Source organism: Haliotis rufescens, unplaced genomic scaffold (assembly GCF_023055435.1).
Source record: "Haliotis rufescens isolate VD_foot unplaced genomic scaffold, xgHalRufe1.0.p SCAF_18, whole genome shotgun sequence".
Lineage (NCBI taxonomy): Eukaryota > Metazoa > Mollusca > Gastropoda > Lepetellida > Haliotidae > Haliotis > Haliotis rufescens.
The window spans coordinates 9,789,864-9,808,551 of record NW_025963868.1 but is presented as its reverse complement, the minus strand read 5'-3'; the positions used below and the strand labels follow the sequence as shown (position 1 = coordinate 9,808,551).

Genomic DNA, 18,688 nt, shown 5'->3' with positions numbered 1-18,688 from the left:
TCAGTCAACCGTTTCATTTTATGTTGTTTTGTTTACAAGGAAAGAAATTGGTCTGGCCTTAATGAACCCAATCTAGTCAGCTTGACGAATGTGCCAAATATACAGAGAAGTGTTTACCAGTTCATTTTAGCTTTCTTGCCAGCTTTGACTTGTCTCAAAACACCCTCCTGTTGTACTTTGATCTAAGAGGGTTCAAATCCCACATTTGAACTTATCTGTTTTATCATTGATTTGCCAGCACCAAAACCCTGCTTTTGGATTGAACCAAAGTGGGAACAGTTTGAGTCAATGTGTTTCTCCCAGCTTATGTAGAACCTGTATCTCCTGCACCTTAGTCGATGTAATGCTAGGATCCCTTGTGGAACATCCCCCCCCAAACCAATTCTCAAATAAATCATAGCTACGACTGTTTGAAGTTATGTTTGGAAGATGAATGGTGTTACTTAAAAATGTTTGGCCTGGGAGGTTAAATTGAATATTGACTTTGAATATTTATTCTTTATCAGCCTTAAACTGCTTATGATGGTCACAAGGTATTGAAGTAATTGTTTTGTAAGAGATATGTTAGAGATATATTGATATATACCAAGGAATTGAATATACACTTTCCATATATTTTTGTCGTTTTGTGACGATTGTACATATTAATAGCAGTTTGCTATACCCTTGTATACAACCTCTGTTTTGTAAATAAATCTGACATATATAATTCTTGTATAAACAGTGTTCTTTCTTGAAATGCTGGAGGTTGGGTAGCCTTGTGGTTAAAGCTTTCGCTCGTTACGCCAAAGATCCGGGTTCAATTCCCGACATGGGTATATTTTGTGAAGCCCATTTTTGGTGTTCCCCGCCGAGATGTTGATGGAATATTGCTAAAAGCGGCGTACCTCTTCTTTGTTGGAGAACTTGTATTTGTCTGATAATGTATGGTTCGTTATTGGAAGTACATTTTGATCTTTTCGGCACAAAGTAGTTCATTAGTTCGTACATTTATTGTGTCTAGAGGTGGTGGGTAGCCTAGTGGGTAAAGCGTTCGCTCATCACACTGAATGCCTAGGTTCAATTCCGACATTGGTACAATGTGTGAAGCCTATTTCCGGTGTTACTTGTACTTCAGAAATAAACGACGAGTGGGAGGTGTTTATCGGACAATAAAACACTGCAGGGAGAATAGACCATGAGGGGCGCAGCAGTCATGTATTTCTTATATAAGATATCAACAATTTGTAAGCCTCTTTAAGAATGTTAATAACATGTACAAGTGTTTACAAAATATATTTAAGTGATGACTCCCTGAATACAGTCCGATCACAGCAATGTTGGACAAATCTATTTTATGAACCGAGGTTGTTAAGTTTGGTATTTCCTAGATATTCTCACAATTTTCACGTTGATTATTTGTACCTTTTCTCCCAATACTGATTGTCATATCTTACCCACTTTTGAATGCGAAAGTTCACATGGAAATGTCAAACATCAAATGCATATCTTCCAGTGGAACTGGTCCATTGAATCATGCACAGAGCTTTCTGGTCTAGCTTCGTTCACTCAGCTTTGTGTCATTGCATGTTGCCCTGAATTTTAACAAAGGCTGGAAACATGTGCATTAACATTGCCAAAATAGCATGGCCATTATGGGAAGTCATTATCTACAAGTATTTGCATGTGTCCAGCCACGTGAAGGTCCGGGTAGAGAACAGGTCTTCAGCAACCCATGCTTGCTGTAAGACGCGACTAACGGGATCGGGTGGTCAGACTCACTGACTTGGTTGATGCATGTCATCAGTCCCAATTGCTAGATCAATGCTCATGTCAATCACAGGATTGTATGGTCAATCCAGATTTGATTATTTACAGACTGCCGTCTTATAGCCGGAAAATTGTTGAGTGTGGCATTAAACAACAAACAAAGTTTCATTTGACCAAGCGGTGTGTACAGGATTTTACAAGCTGAATGGGATCGCATACCATGAGACCGAGATTGGACGGGAACGATTCGCTTGTGAAATCCTGGAGATGAAACATAAATTTGGGGACACTGCTGGCCCAGTTGTAAAAGGCGGTGTAATTTGCTCTGCAGAGTTGTGTCCATTAGGCATGCCAGACACTCGTGATCGTGGGTTCGAATCCTCCCTGACCATGTTTCTAGGTGCTCGTGGGTATTGCCAAGGTGGTAAATGTCTTGAGACCTGCATCACTTCGGCCTTTCTTCCCACATTAAGCTGACACACCATGATATAACTGGAATACTGTTCAAAGTGGTGTTAAACCCAACTCACTCGCTCACTCAACATCAGTAATTCTGATGAGGATTGGGTGTTCTGGTTCCTTGATCATTGTGCCCTGATGGTGTTGATCATTGCTCTCGTATCAAATTACTGCTCTGTCTGGGCCGTGGGCCGTGGGCCGTGATAGGGCTGGAATATTTCTGAGTGTGGCCTTAAACAACATTCATTTAACTTTCTCTATCATCTTGGGTAGATGACTGCTCAACTGACCTTGGTTAATAGACTAAGCAGGGCGCAGTTCCACAAAGCGATCTTAGCGCTAAGGTGATCGTAACTCCCATACTTCAACATGGGCGTACGATAGTCATAGCGCTAAGAGCTCTTTCTGGAACGGGAGCCAGATGAAGCGACCTCTTAACAGTATTATATGCAGAATTTCTGCATTGTCGGTTCCTGGATAATGTAACCTACTGTTTGTTTGTTGTTTAATGCTGCACTCAGCTATATTCCAGCTATATGACAGCGGTCTGTAAGTAATCGGGTCTGGACCAGACAATCCAGTGATTGACATCATGAGCATTGATCCACGCAATTGGGATATAATTACATGCATCAACCTACTGAATTGTAATCGACCAATGTACTTTGTACAGAAGTTTCAAATGACAATAACCATCTCTAAAACAGCAGGACCGCTGAAGCTAATATTCATAGAGAAGTACTTCTTTCTCATTGTGGGGTGGTGGAGTAGCTTTGTGGTTAAAGCGCTTGCTCGTCACGCCAAAGACCCGGGTTCAATTCCCCATTTGGGTATTGGTGGTGACCCCCTGCCGTTATATTGCTGGGTTGTTGCTAAAAGCGGTGTAAAACCATACTCACTCACTCTTTATCGTTGATACAAAACTTAAAATGATAGAACCATCTGATATCTGTAGCTTTCAAAATAAAGTGGTTACCTTGGTTACTCATATATTCAAAGCTTGTATGGCAGTACATTTCTGACAAAAATCACAATCATATCAGAGTCAGTGTGTACATGTTTTTGCTGAATTGAGTATATATTTTTAAATATAGCAAACTGATTTTGATGGTGTTATGTTTGTCTGTAAAACCAAGAACACGGAATGGTTTGTGATACATAATACGCTTAATATGTATGTATCGATACATATTGTTTCAAAACAGCTTCCTCACATTATTTCCCCTTGATGGTCCTGGGGTCGAATCCCAAATGGCCCTGATTGATCGTTGGTTTGTCTGCACCAAACCTGTGCTCATGGGTTTAAGAAAAGTTAAGGATTTTCTCCCACGTTTAACTCACATGCCTCAATATTGCTGATTTCAGGGTTTAAACAGTTATTGTACAAACCTTAGATGAATTTATAGTTGGTTTATGAGATTGACCAAAAGAAGACTACTGGTTTCTTACAGTTAGGTAAAATGAAAGAAACATGAGATTTTATCACTGTTGTTAGTAAGAAAGGTGAATAGTGATTATTAAAATCTTTATTCTAACCCATCAAAATCGGTTATCTTTTGTGTCGTTTGTTTGACCTACAAGTTTGTTTTTCATTCATTAGTAGCAACATTAATCAGGAAATTTAAATTTAAAAATATTTGGACCACCTTCTTTGAGGATTATTTTTGTTGGGAAAAAACAACTTATAAGAAATAGAAAGCCTGATGCCATGTTAGTTTAAATAATGCTCATGAAACCATCCTTTCCAGCCAAACCGGATGAAGGGCCGTGAGAACAACGCCATGGATGGGGAACAGGAGGGAAGCCCTCCCAACTACTACAACCACCGTGGCCAAACGAACCCCGCCATGGATGACGACCTGGACGACAGCAGAGCCAGCCGACGCAGCTACGACGACGACAACACTGACGCCAGACGGCCTCCACAGGGATACGGATCAGCCGTTTAGGAAGCTGCAGCAACTACATCATAATTTACCTACAGCAGCATCCATTCCATGACCTACACAGAGCAGATCATATTCTGTATTCTCAAAATTAACGTTGGCATGAGTGTTTACGTTTTAGAAAATTTGAAATTTTGAAATTTACTCTGTTAGTAAAATACAATGCATCTCACAATGAAGGGACTGGGAGAAACCGTTTATCGTAACATTTTGGAATTGCAGTAATGTGACAAAATAATGTGTCATTCACAAATTATGGACAAATCATGCCCATGTAATGATTATTTGAACTCAATTTTTCAATAATCAACAGGGGGCACAGGTGGCCCAGTCGTCTAAGGCGCCGCGATTCGCTGTGCAGAGTTGCGTCCCTTGGGCACGCCAGAAACCTATGATTGTGGATTCGAATCCCGGTTCGCCCCGATTATGTTTCTAGGTTTGTCAGCACCATACCGTGCTCGTGGGTTTCACGGAAGTGGTAAATGTCTGAGACCTGCATCACTTGGGGCTTTCCTCTCATATTGTGCTGATATGTCGTGATGTAACTGGAATACTGTTTCAAAGCGCCATTAAATCCAATATTAACAAATCACATTTTTTGTGAAAGTGAGACAATATTCACGCAAGCCTACATTTAGTTTCACAGTGAACAACTTGGTTGGTCTTGATATGCTATCGTAGTGAAAATAGTATCTTTTTGTAAATTTCTATTTGCAAATGCATAACTGATCTTTGTAAAAGGTGCGTATCCGTCCAAATTCTTTTGCCACTAGACAGCTGACAGATATGAAACTATTTTTGGTAGTTTGAATGTAGAAATTTGGCTTCATGTGGTGCCACCAATAACAGATAGTTGTGCAACCGAAAACAGTTGTGCAACCGATAAGTTTGTTGTGAAACCAATAACAGTTAGTTGTGAAACCAATAACAGTTAGTTGTGAAATCAATAACAGTTAGTTGTGAAACCAATAACGGTTGTGAAACCAATAACAGTTAGCTGTGCAACATTGGAATGGCAGCAGACTACAAGCAGATTTTATCAAAAGTGGTTCTAGTAGAAATTTAATTATGTGGAAGAAAAAATGCATGGTTCTTTCTTCTGCATTAATTGAGTATATAATCTTCAGGTGGAATATAGCTGCAGGAGGCTCTATATTGGTGGCACAGTCTGTGCCAAGCTCTTTTGGGACTACTATCTTGAAAAGACTCTAAGCAATATTGTCAGCAGAGCATTGTGTTATTGTATAGACAAGTTTACTAAACCAAACAGAAGTTACTTGACTCGGGCTTCGGACCAGTGGATAAAGTCACAGACTGATAACATTTGAACGACCAACATGTTGTGCTGAGTGTTCCTGTGACAGACCAACATGTTGTGCTGGAAGTTGGGAGCCTGATACAGGAGGATGAACAAAGATTGACAAAATTTGTATCCATTTAAGTAAGATTTTGCAATGATACCTTCAGGTAAATATATATACAACATGTTCAAATTCGGAACTGAAGTAAAAAATGTAACGGGTCACGGATGAATGGGTTCAGTGGATACAGACACAATTTAACAAGAATTAGATCAATATGTCTTAGGCATTATTTGTATGTTGGCGATGTAGATGGGCTGGCAAATGTCACTGCCGGTTCCATTGTCCTGATTTGTAGGTCGTGATTAGTGGTCACATGGTCCTGATTGGTGGTCCCGATTGGTGGTCCCTCAGTCTGGATTGGTGATCCAAAGGTCCCATTGGGCCAACAGTCCCGATTGGTGGTCCAGATTGGCAGTCACATGGTCCCGATTGGTGGTCCCTCAGTCTGGATTGGTGATCCAAAGGTCCCATTGGACCAACAGTCCTGATTGGTGGTCCAGATTGGCAGTCACATGGTCCCGATTGGTGGTCCCTCAGTCTGGATTGGTGATCCAAAGGTCCCATTGGGCCAACAGTCCCGATTGGTGGTCCAGATTGGCGGTCACATGGTCCCGATTGGTGGTCCCTCAGTCTGGATTGGTGATCCAAAGGTCCCATTGGGCCAACAGTCCCGATTGGTGGTCCAGATTGGCAGTCACATGGTCCCGATTGGTGGTCCCTCAGTCTGGATTGGTGATCCAAAGGTCCCATTGGACCAACAGTCCTGATTGGTGGTCCAGATTGGCAGTCACATGGTCCCGATTGGTGGTCCCTCAGTCTGGATTGGTGATCCAAAGGTCCCATTGGGCCAACAGTCCCGATTGGTGGTCCAGATTGGCGGTCACATGGTCCCGATTGGTGGTCCCTCAGTCTGGATTGGTGATCCAAAGGTCCCATTGGGCCAACAGTCCTGATTGGTGGTCCAGATTGGCAGTTATATGGTGGCAATTTGTTGCAAAACCTGAATCCTCACCTCTCATTAGTCAATAATCTCGCTATTGATATTCCTTCGCGTGCTTCTACATATTTAAAGAACACACCGGCGGATGTCACACTTAGCTTTCATATCCTCTCAATGGTAGATAGATGCAAGTCAAAATGAATTTTTTCATCTTGTTTTTACAGCTCACTGTAAATATAAGTAAATTAGAGCGATGACATTCCAGTGTTGTGAGATATAGAGGGACTAGCGAGTATGTTAGTGAGACCGTAGACCCTGTGTTATTTCTGTCTTCTACATGATCAAATCATTCCACTTTGGCCATTGACATGATGTGGCGGGTGGGGGGCGTCATTACGGCAAATAATCTTTTGTAATGTTCACCAAATTTGGTATCGAGGAACGACAGCAGATCTCTCTACTCCCAAAATGCATTTGTCATCTGGCCATATTGGCGATTGTGAACGAGTTGGAGACAGAAAGGCATCAGGAAGGGTAGAAGTGTTAGTGCTGGAGAATAGCCCAGTAAATTACTTACCTTACTTTTCAATTCTAAAATATACCAGTGCTTTTCTTGAGTTTAAAGGAGTTGTAATTATCTGAGGTTTGTTTGATTAGTAAAGGGCTGAACAGTTTCAAGATTTCTCATTTTTTATTTCTGATCTTCTGTTTTGAAAGGTGTTTCTTTTCTTGCCATAATTCTGAGTTAGATTTGGTCCTTTGGCGGTCGCACAAGACGACCACCGTATTTTCTTGAGTATAGTGTGCATCCGAGTATAATGCGCACCCCCATCTAGCTGATTCAGTTTTTTGGAAAAAAACCAATTTGAATATTTGCTATTGGGCGTTCAGGGTCGGTGACTTGGTTGTTTGCGTGTCAGCGTATCCTGACTGGGCAGTCATCGCTCATAGAGCTGGGGTATTGCTGAGTGCAGCATTAAACAAGATTCACACAGATCATCTGCTGGCTGCTTGTGTGTAACTGCATTGCATTGCATATTCTGTATACCAGTGGTACGGAACCCAAGGCCTACAGCAAGCTGAATCTAATTTTCCTTTGCCAGTTTATTTCCAAAATAACCTGAATGAGAAATTAATTTTCCTTTGCCATCCATTTCCAAAATAACAAATGGGAAATTAATGCACCTTTGCCAGTTTATTTCCAAAATAACCTGAAGGAGAAATTAATTTTCCCTTGCCAGTTTATTTCTAAAATAACAAATGGGAAATTAATTTTCCTTTGCCAGTTTATTTCCAAAATAACCTAAATGGGAAATTAATGCACCTTTTATTCAGAAAGATGACATTCTTGAAATTGATCAAAACCTTTGCTTTTCAATAAAAATATTGATTGTATATTTGATACAAAGCCTTGAAAAGAATTGTATATAGTGATTATATTGTGTGTTTGGAGCATGAACAGATTGATTGATTCATTGATTCGTTAATTCATCCATCCATCCTATATCAGAATGTGATTCTGATTTGTGTACCAAATATTTAGACGTCTATATTACATTGTATATAATCATTATTGTGATGCAAGTTCTATATATTTTTACCATGCTGTTTCATGTTCTTGTCATGGAAGTATCGTAGTAATATTTGTATTACATCTTATGCAATACGAAGATATATTTTTTTGTGATTTGTATTTCCACGTTGTAATTTGATCATATTGACGTCTGAGCACAGTCACATTTCTTTATCCGATTTTTTGTTGTTGTCATTTGCTGTAAGGGTTGGACATTTAACAGTAATATTTCTTTCAAACGCTGGTGTCCCCCGCCGTGATATTGCTGGAATATTGCTAAAAGCGGCGTAAAACCATACTCACTCTTTCAAACGCATTAGGCAGTGAATACCCAGATTTTGAAAGCCTTTCAATTATGAGGCAATTCTTGACTATATCTGAGAGTTAAAATATCTAAATGGAAGAAAATGAGTTTGTTAATATACAGAACTATTTTTTTGTTTTTCATGTATTTTAGTTGTAAAAAGAATACCAAGTGAATTTCGAGTTATTTATGAATTTCTTTGAAATTAACATTATTTTTGCTGACATGCTAGTGTTACAAATATGTTTGTTTTTGACATACTTGTTCTGATAGTAGGAAGTTAATGTCTAGTTGATGTAGAGACTGTGCTTAATGTTTGCTTTTGTTTATCATTTGCCAATAGTTCCCTCGGACCTCAAACTAATCTGATGCTCTGGTAACTCTCTGACCAAGAAAGTTTCTTTGTATTTCACATCGGCATGGTAATGGAGTGGTCAGAAAGACCTGTTGGTAAACAAGCTTTGGCCATAAGAAAGTTTTATTTGCGATAACATTGTGACCTTAAAGTGTTTTATTTTCTGAATTTTTGTTTTTGTTGTAACATCTGTAACTAATTATATGCAAAAACCAGATTTACCTGTTATGATTTACTTTCAACATAAGTATTAACTCTGTGAAGATCTGACAACCGGTTCCAATCAGTCAGTGTTGAGGATTCTGTTCTAAATTGAGAGAAGCATTCCGACAAGCATATCTGTATCTTGAAAATGAATATATAACTAATTACACACACACACACACACACACACACACACACACACACACACACACACACACACACACACACAGAAGATAACTCACATCATCAGTTAACTGAAATACTGTTCGAAGCTGCGTCAATCTTGTGGCAAAGACATCTTAGTCAGCAAATTCACGATGCAGAGTTAGGTCCCTTAGTCGTATATGGATCCGATGCTTGTCGATTTAAGTCCCAGATTTGCCCAAATTATGTGTCTAAAATGTGCATCGCTTCCGGCTTTACCCTGACACTGACACGCTGTGATTGGAATACTGTTCAAAACGCAATGTTACCACTGGTTGTCTATCATCAATCTTCTGCCAGACAGCGGGACACCGGGTGTTTGAAGGGGGTGTTCATTTTACTTCCATTGTTTGTGATAGTTACCAGATTCGCTCAGATGTTGGTTGTTAAAATAATTGTTGTACATTGTAAAGAATTTGTGGAAATTAACATGATTTTCATATTAATTATACATATTTTAGGCTATTATCAATCAAAATAATAAAAACTATAATATTTTGTTGATGTTCATATTCATGTTTGCGGTCGACCGCCTCCGTGGTCCAGTGGTATAAAGCTTACGCCCGGAGAGTGGAAGGTCCGGAGTTCGGTCCCGGGCGCGTCATACCAAAAGATGTTAAAAGATGGTACTTGTTGTTACCCTGTCGGCTCGGAGTCAGTATACTGTGTCTGAGTGGGGTATCCATGTTAAACTGCGGCATGGTATCTCAGTGAGCTAGCATTATAAATCGGCATCAGTCCGGACTAGTACAAGCAGCCACACACACACACGTACATGCACGTCGCTATATAAGGGCAATAATCTTGGACGCGACGTTAAACCCCATTTCACCTCACCATGTTTCCGGTCTGAGAGAAGAGAAAATGGTTTGAGGGGACATTTCCTCACACTCTATTCCAGCAGCCTCTATTGGCAACATGGAGGATCTCATTCAGTGGTTTTACACACGGGGCCCAAGTGCCTCCCACATTGACGCATTGTGATATGACTCAAATACTGTTGGTTGCCATGTTGCTTTGTCCACATGACCTGGTATTGCTGAAATCACAACAAACACGGACACCTAAAAAAATGATAGATCTTTATTCTCACAGGAGTGATTGCTCTTAAAATATAGGGTATGTCCGATATGTACATCATAACAGTGACAACTGAAGCAAGGCAAACGTCTACACAAGAAGCAAACATTATGAGCAGCTTAACTTTAACATTAACTCGGATTCTACCTGACCCAAGGAAAAATGTGTCGTCATTTTACAAGTTACCATGTTACACCGCACTCAGCAATATTCCAGCTATATGACGGCGGTCTGGCCCAGTGATTTGTGATTGGGATATGATCACTTGCATCAACCACATCAGACCTTGGTACCAGAGACACATATTTGGAAGAAAGTTTGTCAAGAATATTTCAGTACATTCACCAAACTACTTGACAACAAATACTGTTCAACAGTTAATATCCTATTACAGGCAAATTATAGTGCAAACGCTCAGCACTGTGACAATTGTCTTTCCCCAGCCATTTTCATCTTATGAAACCACCGAGAAGAAAGTTGCCAGTCATTTCTTAAAATGACAAATTTATACTTATGTGGTTGTGAGATGATGCGGGGTCTGAATGGATGCATCCCGAAACTCATCTTCCAGGATCATCACCATCACCCCTGATTTGGTTTTAGTAATTTGTTAATCCAAAAACAAATTCTTGGAAAAGTCAAAGCAAATCTTGAGGTTACGCCTGTTACCACTCAATTCTCTAACAGACTTATTGGTGGTTGTAGAAAGAAAACCAAACTTTAAAATACTGAGCTGCGTTCCACAAAGTTATCTTAACACTACGACAATCGTACACCTATGGTAAAGGATTAGAGTTACGATCATCTTGGCGCTAGGATCACTTGGCGTGACAAAGCCCTTCAGTGGTAGCGTGAAGATCGATAATCTGGGCCATGTTCCACAAATCAGTGTTTGATTTTCTCCAGTTCTACCACCAATAAAAAATATATATATATATACATATAAACACACATTGCACAAAAAGCAAACCGCAGAACAAAAGCTGCCATCCTTGGGCACAGGAGTTCCAGCACAGGAGTCCGAGCACAGGAGTTCCAGCACAGGAGTCCGAGCACAGGAGTTCCAGCACAGGAGTTCCAGCACAGGAGCTCCAGCACAGGAGTCCGAGCACAGGAGTTCCAGCACAGGAGTTCCAGCACAGGAGTCCGAGCACAGGAGTTCCAGCACAGGAGTTCCAGCACAGGAGTTCCAGCACAGGAGTCCCAGCACAGGAGTTCCAGCACAGGAGCTCCCGCACAGGAGTTCCAGCACTATTCAATATGGAAACTGACATTGAAACAAGGCAGAGAGTGAGTCCTTCATCAAGCGCGGCCTCCACTAGGGTGTCTCGATAAAGTTTTGAAAAAAGATACTGGGTGCTGTTGTACAAAGGGTCTTGGTGCCAAGATATTGGTTGTTTGTTTGTTGTTATACGCCGCACTCAGCAATATTCCAGGTATATGCGGCGGTCAGATATTTGTACAGTATGTTTTGCCATAAACATTTCACAATAACGATTTAGGACGTTAACTTCACGAACAAGACCAAGCATAAATTCTTTCCCCAATTTGGAAATTTTTACTTTGACATGCGGTCGAGTATTAGTCTCTGAGAAGGTTGAAATAAATCCTTGAATTGCATGTCGATATCGTGGTATTGCAGAAATAAACGACCATGGCAACAAATGTTAAATAAGAACCCTTCTTGAAGACTGCCTTGTTCCAAGTCTACTGACAACACATGCAACACAAAGCTCGCACATCGCAGGACTGGAATGTCGGAATGAACAAAATAAATGAGCACAAAAATACAACTGAGCATACAACACAAGAATCCTGACGTTTCTCTGACACTACTAGTCAAGGTAGACGATACTGGAGATTACTGCCAATAGAAAAGTAACCTTAGTCGACAAAACTAGGGCTGGGACGGGTAACTCAGGTACTCGGGTCAGGTCGGGTCGGGTCGGGTCGGGTGGGTACCGAGTAGGACCCGGGTACCCACTACTAGTCAAAGTAGACGATACTGGAGATTACTGCCAATAGAAAAGTTACCTTAGTCGACAAAACTAGGGCTGGGACGGGTAACTCAGGTACTCGGGTCGGGTCGGGTCGGGTCGGGTCGGGTCGGGTCGGGTCGGGTGGGTACTGAGTAGGGCTGGGACGGGTAACACGGGTGCTTGGATCGGGTGGGTACTGAGTAGGACCCGGGTAGGACAACCCGGACCGTGGTAAGTCACGTGATATTGTTTAATGACAAAAGGTATCTAAAACTCTATGTTTAAACTACAGGTCACTAATGTTCGCAGTTCTTCCTGACTACCACGCCCATTCCTTCTGACTGTTATATGTTTGAATAAAAATGTAACTTCAGTCAACGTCAGTGTATACACCAGGTCGTTGCATACATGAATTTAAACACATTTTACCAGAGCTACGGTCAAACTTTTCCCAATCGGACAGCTTTCACCTACCTCTTGCGACCTACAGCAGGTACCCAGGTAGGGTTGGGTAATAGGCGGATGGGTACCCAGGTAGTAAATTTGGACTTGTCCCAGCCCTAGACAAAACCATGCTCAATGCATGTTGGGAATTTCCATCAGAACCTTGCACCAACGTCAACTAAACTTTAATTCCATTTTATTTCTAACTTAGCGATTTGGGCATTACATAAATTAACTAAAACTAAGTTCCTGTAGTCATGGCGATATGGTCCCTACATATACAGAGAACACCCATTAATCTGGACGACAGCGGTCCACCACAAATCATCTGTATAAGCAAATTTTCAAATTTTGGTTACAGAGTTATGTCCCTTTATGTATGTGTTCCACTGCAGTAAGTGTCCTGAATGTGAAGTTTCCAGGTAAACAATGTCCAGACTGACAAGGTTCCACTGTAGGAGTTGGAAAACAACAGTTGCTACATATGAAGAAAAACAACAGTTTATATATAATCTTATAAATCAATAATTAATAATAAGCACACGAAAAAAGAAAATACAAAAATTCAAATCTTATGAATTAATAATCAAGTTGTGATCTTGTAAGCATTAATGAAGCAAATTAATATGAATTATTCAAGTGAGAACAAGAAATTAAAACCTGCTCATTCTGTATCATGAGAGTGAGTGAGTGAGTGAGTATGGTTTTACGCCGCTTTTAGCAATATTCCAGCAATATCACGGCGGGGGACACCAGAATGGGCTTCACACATTGTACCCATGTCGGGAATCGAACCCGGGTCTTCGGCGTAACGAGCCAACGCTTTAACCACTAGGCTACCCGACCGCCCCCTGTATCATGAGATGAATAGGTCGTTGAACTTCCTGTCTCGTTCCCTAAAATTCTTCAATGCAAGCAAAAATGTCCAAGCTCAAATACTGACGAATCGACAAAAAGGTAGCTTTCATCTAAGAGCATGAAAATGTTTTTAAATAAAAAACAAAGCAAATTAACATTTATATATTCCTGTGTTTTAACTTCAGCTGCAAACAAGCTGACAAGACCATCAAGAAAAATGTCATTACAACAATTAATAACCTATATCACACATATATAATTGTGATACTCCCAGTAGTAATAGGTTCTGTAACAACAATATTTACACAACTGTCAGACGTTTTCCAACTTAATGATTTGTTCAAAAAGAAAACTCTGAAGCTATTACATCCTCAAATATTTTGGGCAAATTTTAATACTCCTTCTTCACAGTAACCATGGTAACATGCCAGTTCATTTTGACTACCGATGATGAACAAGATAAAATCAGTACATCTGTTTGATAATTCTGTCTGCTTGTCCTTGTACCACTGTCTATCTCCTATATATATGCAGGACTCGGATCTGTGACATGTCTCAAATCAGTGACAGCTTGTCTTATTCCTGGCAAGAATGTATATCTCCCCACTTCATCCGTCATATCTCCCCCCTTCATATCTCCCCACTTCATCCGTCATATCTCCCCCTTCATCCCTTATATCTTCCCTTATATCTCCCCTTCATCCCTCATATCTCCCCCCTCCACCCCTCATATCTCCCCCCTTCATCTCTCATCTCTCCCCCCTCCATCCTTCATATCTCCCCCTTGATCCCTCATATCTCCTACCTTCATCCCTTATATCTCCCCCCTTCATCCGTCATATCTCCCCCTTGATATCTCTCCCTTCATCCCTCATATCTCCCCCTTCATCCGTCATATCTCCCCCTTATCCGTCATATCTCCCCTTCATCCCATATATATCTCACCCCTATCAGAGTGAGTGAGTGAGTATGGTTTTACACCGCTTTTAGCAATATTCCAGCAATATCAGAAATGGGCTGTCGGGAATCGAACCTGGGTCTTCGGCGTGACGAGCGATCGCTTTAACCACTAGGCTACCGACCGCCCCACCCCTATCAGAGATATGACACATGCCACTGATCTGAGACTCCAACAGGTTCCACTCCGCCATCTCCGCATTACGACTGTCGCAAGTCCTATAACAGACACTACGACTGTCACAAGTCCTATAACAGACACTACGACTGTCGCAAGTCCTATAACAGACACTACGACTGTCGCAAGTCCTATAAAGACACTCAGTCGTATTGTGAAGATCCCGAGTCACACAGATCCTACAAATATTTCAAATAACTGTCAAATGATTCTGTTCTCAAAACCCCTGGAATAATTTAATCAACAGAACTAGAGTTCTGCTTCTACAAAGTCCAGCATCAATACAAGATAGTCCCGCTTTTTCTACAGCTAAAACAAGGCCAAACTCTCTCAAGACAAACTGATTCCACCATCAGTCCCCATATACAGCTGGAGGTCTTATATACATGTACATATATTATAAACATGTACCGTATTCAACATATTAAGCGCTCTGATGTAATAGACGGTCATATTTTTTCAAACAAATTTCATGTGTCTCTTATTAAGACCGCATAAAGATCATACTTATAAAATCGTCAATACTTCCATGGTTTGTGTACACTGTATTCCACCATCACCGACAATACATAAGCTTCTATAAGCCCTACTCCTTGCTTTGTTTTCTGGTGTGTGTGAGTATGGTTTTACGCCGCTTTTAGCAATATTCCAGCAATATCACGGTGGGGGACACCAGAAATGGGCTTCACACATTGTACCCATGTGGGCAATCGAACCGGGGTCTTTGGCATGACAAGCGAACGTTTTAACCACTAGGCTACCCGACCGCCCGCCTGCTGAGCGCTTGTAGGTCAGAGCACTTGCTGGCTACCCTCTTGCTTGAACAATGATTTTATTTGGTTCCTGGGTTACAAATAGCGACCTCATCGCATAGCAGCATTTAGCATCCAGGGGTGATGGGGGAACATTGCATACTACACAAAACAAGTAAAGGACACCCACAATGAGAAGGCTGTGTTTTGCAAAACCTTCCTGTCAGGTATGATAACTAGTCACATAAAAAAATCAGGTGTTCCTTAACTTCTTGTGAGTAGCATATACCATGCAGTACTGACACAGACATTATCAGGAAGCAAAAATAGCGCCTGTGGAACCGGCAGTCCAAAGCCAACCTTTTTCAAGCGTTTATACACCCTGAGTGCTTCATACATTGAACACTGTAATAACATTTTAACAATTTGAAAACATCAACATCAAAAGTGAAATGACCCAAATTCAAAATATACAAACTATTTAAATTACAGAGAAATCTTTGAAATTGCTTGTACAAAATGATAAATTTGAAAATCAAACTTATTCGGGACGGTTTGTTTTCATTGGCTTTTCAGAGAGACAACACCTGCAGGTACGTTTGTGCTGTGAATAAAAAGTGACATTTATATCTCCTGAATATATTCACGTCTACATAAAGATCCACTGTTCCTTGTTCCATATTTACATATATGTATATATATATATATAGGTTATAATATTTCAAAAGTATCTACACATGCTTTCATAATTCTTTTCCAAACCATGCATATTTACTCTAAAATATTCATGTCCGTGTCATAGTGATGAGATCTGATTGGTCCATGTGATCTTGATAAAATACTGTGTAACCCGCCTTGGAGGAGAACAACCTTCTCAGCAGGGGAATAAATCTCTTATACCCCGCCAGGGGCAAGTCAGGCTGAACGTAGATTTCTGAGGCAGAATAAATCCTTTATACCCCGTTTCAAAGCAAAAACCTGCACGCTTCTTCCGAGTCAGTGGAATGATATAGCGCAAGCTAACCTCAGCTCAATCAAACAGCTGTTTTCTATTCATTTTGAATTTGTTTCCGGCTCGTGGTATAAAAAGTAACGCGGGACGCATACAACCCCCTGTTCCCCTTCTGCTACAACAGGGAGAATCAGTATCCCAATCAGAAGTTGAGTAGCATACGTGGAGGACATGAATATTTTAGAGTAAGTACGGCAGACTATGGCGTTCATCCAACACTTGCATTCATCCCGCCACCAAAACCACAATGTCCATCAATACCGTAGCAGTAAAACTGTCGTGCGGTCGCCTCTTGTCCACCGACAAGTATTGCATCATAAGATTGATAACCCATCCCATGACTGTCAGACTCCACCGATCTGCAGCATGGCAATGAAAACCAAACTTTTGTATCATCAAAAATACATTTTCAGATACCACAAGCTTCTCCCTTCTGTTGCATAATGGACTCTCCCGTCTCATTAACATCATAAGTTCCCCACCCTCTCCTTTATAATGGACTCTCCCATCTAATTTCCATCACAAGTTCTTCCTTTCCTGTATAATGGACTCTCCCATCTAATTTCCATCACAAGTTTCCCGTCTCCTGTACAATGGACTCGTCCATCACTTCCATCAAAGCTCCCCTCTTCTGTAAAATAGACTCTCTCATCTCACCAGCTCCCCCCTATCTTGTGTAATGGACTCTCCCTTCCCCCCTATCTTGTGTAATGGACTCTCCCTTCCCCCCTCTTTCTGCACTGAGGACTCTCCCATGTCGTGTTGGGTCAACACAATCACTCCATCCAACAAACAATGTTATATAAACAAGTAGTTACAATAACTTCTGCATCTATGGAAACAACATAATATTTGTCCTAATATATGTAAATTCAAATCCAGGAATTAGCAAATCCTTAACCATCTACCAATTTTGAAACATACGGTTTATTTATATTCTACTCAAAGAGGCTTGCACCTCCCTAGATATTCCTTCCCATTCTTGTATCAGAGATTCTGACAAACATTGATAATTAAAAAACAAATAAAATATTTACTTTGAAACGAGCTGCTCCTTCATATTGAGTCTGTTCACGAGCTTGAGACGGGAGGCCTGAATATACGGTCAAACTAACACGCAATATGACCTTCAAGTCGGCAACATCATGGTTTCAAGGTTATTGGCATCAAATGGACATTCACCATATTTCAACATCGTGGATAAGTGGTTAGTTTTTTCTGATGGGAAAGTCAGAGGAGACACACAGACAGTACCAACCCTCTACTGGACATACACACACGATACCAACCCTTTACTAAACACATAGACAGTACGAACCCTACACAAGGCAAAAAACACATCTAAGTAAAAAATCACAGGTTGAGATTCTGTTTACGGGACATCTCAAACTCAAACACACCCAAATTATTCCACTCCTATACAAAAGTATAACAAGGCCCTATTTTTCTTAAAAGTTGCAAATTCTTCTTTGTTGCAAAAAATTGCTGAGTGAAATACACTTATTCTTAAATGATTTTTAATTTTCACTGAAAAAAAATCATCAAAAGTTTGAGATAGTCCCTAATATACATTGATAACATACAAATGGCCAACTCTGTTTCATAAATGTGACAAATTTTCAAGCACTTTGAAGTAGATAATACACAGGGGGAGAGCACAATAAGAAAATAAATGTGTCATTCATAACAAATAAAGTCAATTGGTTTTAGGTGACGGCAGGGAAATCATAAAAATGTCAATAAAAAAAGATGCCAACTAAAGACAAAGATCTGTACTTCCTTATAACTATTGGTAAAAAAAGCTATTTCAGAATGATAAAAAAATGTCAAAACTCATTCCCCAAAATGTGAAAATGGCAAATAGAATATGCAAACAAAGATTCCCATTTTTATAAGATACGTCCTTCCTCAGCACTAATTGTGAACTTATTTCAGATCTTTCTTAAAAAATTCCAATACTCATATATTCTTTAAATTCCAAAAGCGACTTTTGAAAATTTAACTTATGATAATAATAATAATACCGTATTCGACGTAATAAGCGCCCCGCTCTAATAAGCGCCCACGGCGACATTTGCTAATGTATTGGCTAGTGAACAAGCCCAATTAGCACCCCTTCCGATTGATCAATGTACACAAGACTTATAATACGCACTCGTGTGTTATATGCACCCTTAATTATGGGCAATTAAATTCTGGAAAAATATATCTGTCGTACATAAACACTTCAGGCTGTCAGCATAAACCACGAAATTTATCTTTCAACTCTGTTTTTTTTCACCAAAATAATATTCTTATAAGAGCCACCTATTTCTAATTTCGAGAGCGCC

At 40.3% G+C, this 18,688-nt stretch overlaps 1 protein-coding gene across 4 annotated transcripts in view; it reads left to right on the top strand.

The window, feature by feature from the left end:
- LOC124120181 overlaps nucleotides 1-6,365 on the top strand; it is a 29,768-nt gene extending 23,403 nt beyond the window's left edge. For 2 of the 4 annotated variants that reach the window (XM_046482926.2, XM_046482928.2), the window contains one exon: nucleotides 3,957-6,365. In XM_046482926.2, coding sequence (XP_046338882.2) covers nucleotides 3,957-4,157 — 201 coding nt within the window. In that variant the 3' untranslated portion in view covers nucleotides 4,158-6,365. The remainder of the gene's footprint in view (nucleotides 1-3,956) is intronic. The other 2 variants (XR_006858793.2, XM_046482930.2) reach the window with 2 other exon arrangements.
- Nucleotides 6,366-18,688: the final 12,323 nt, after the last annotated feature.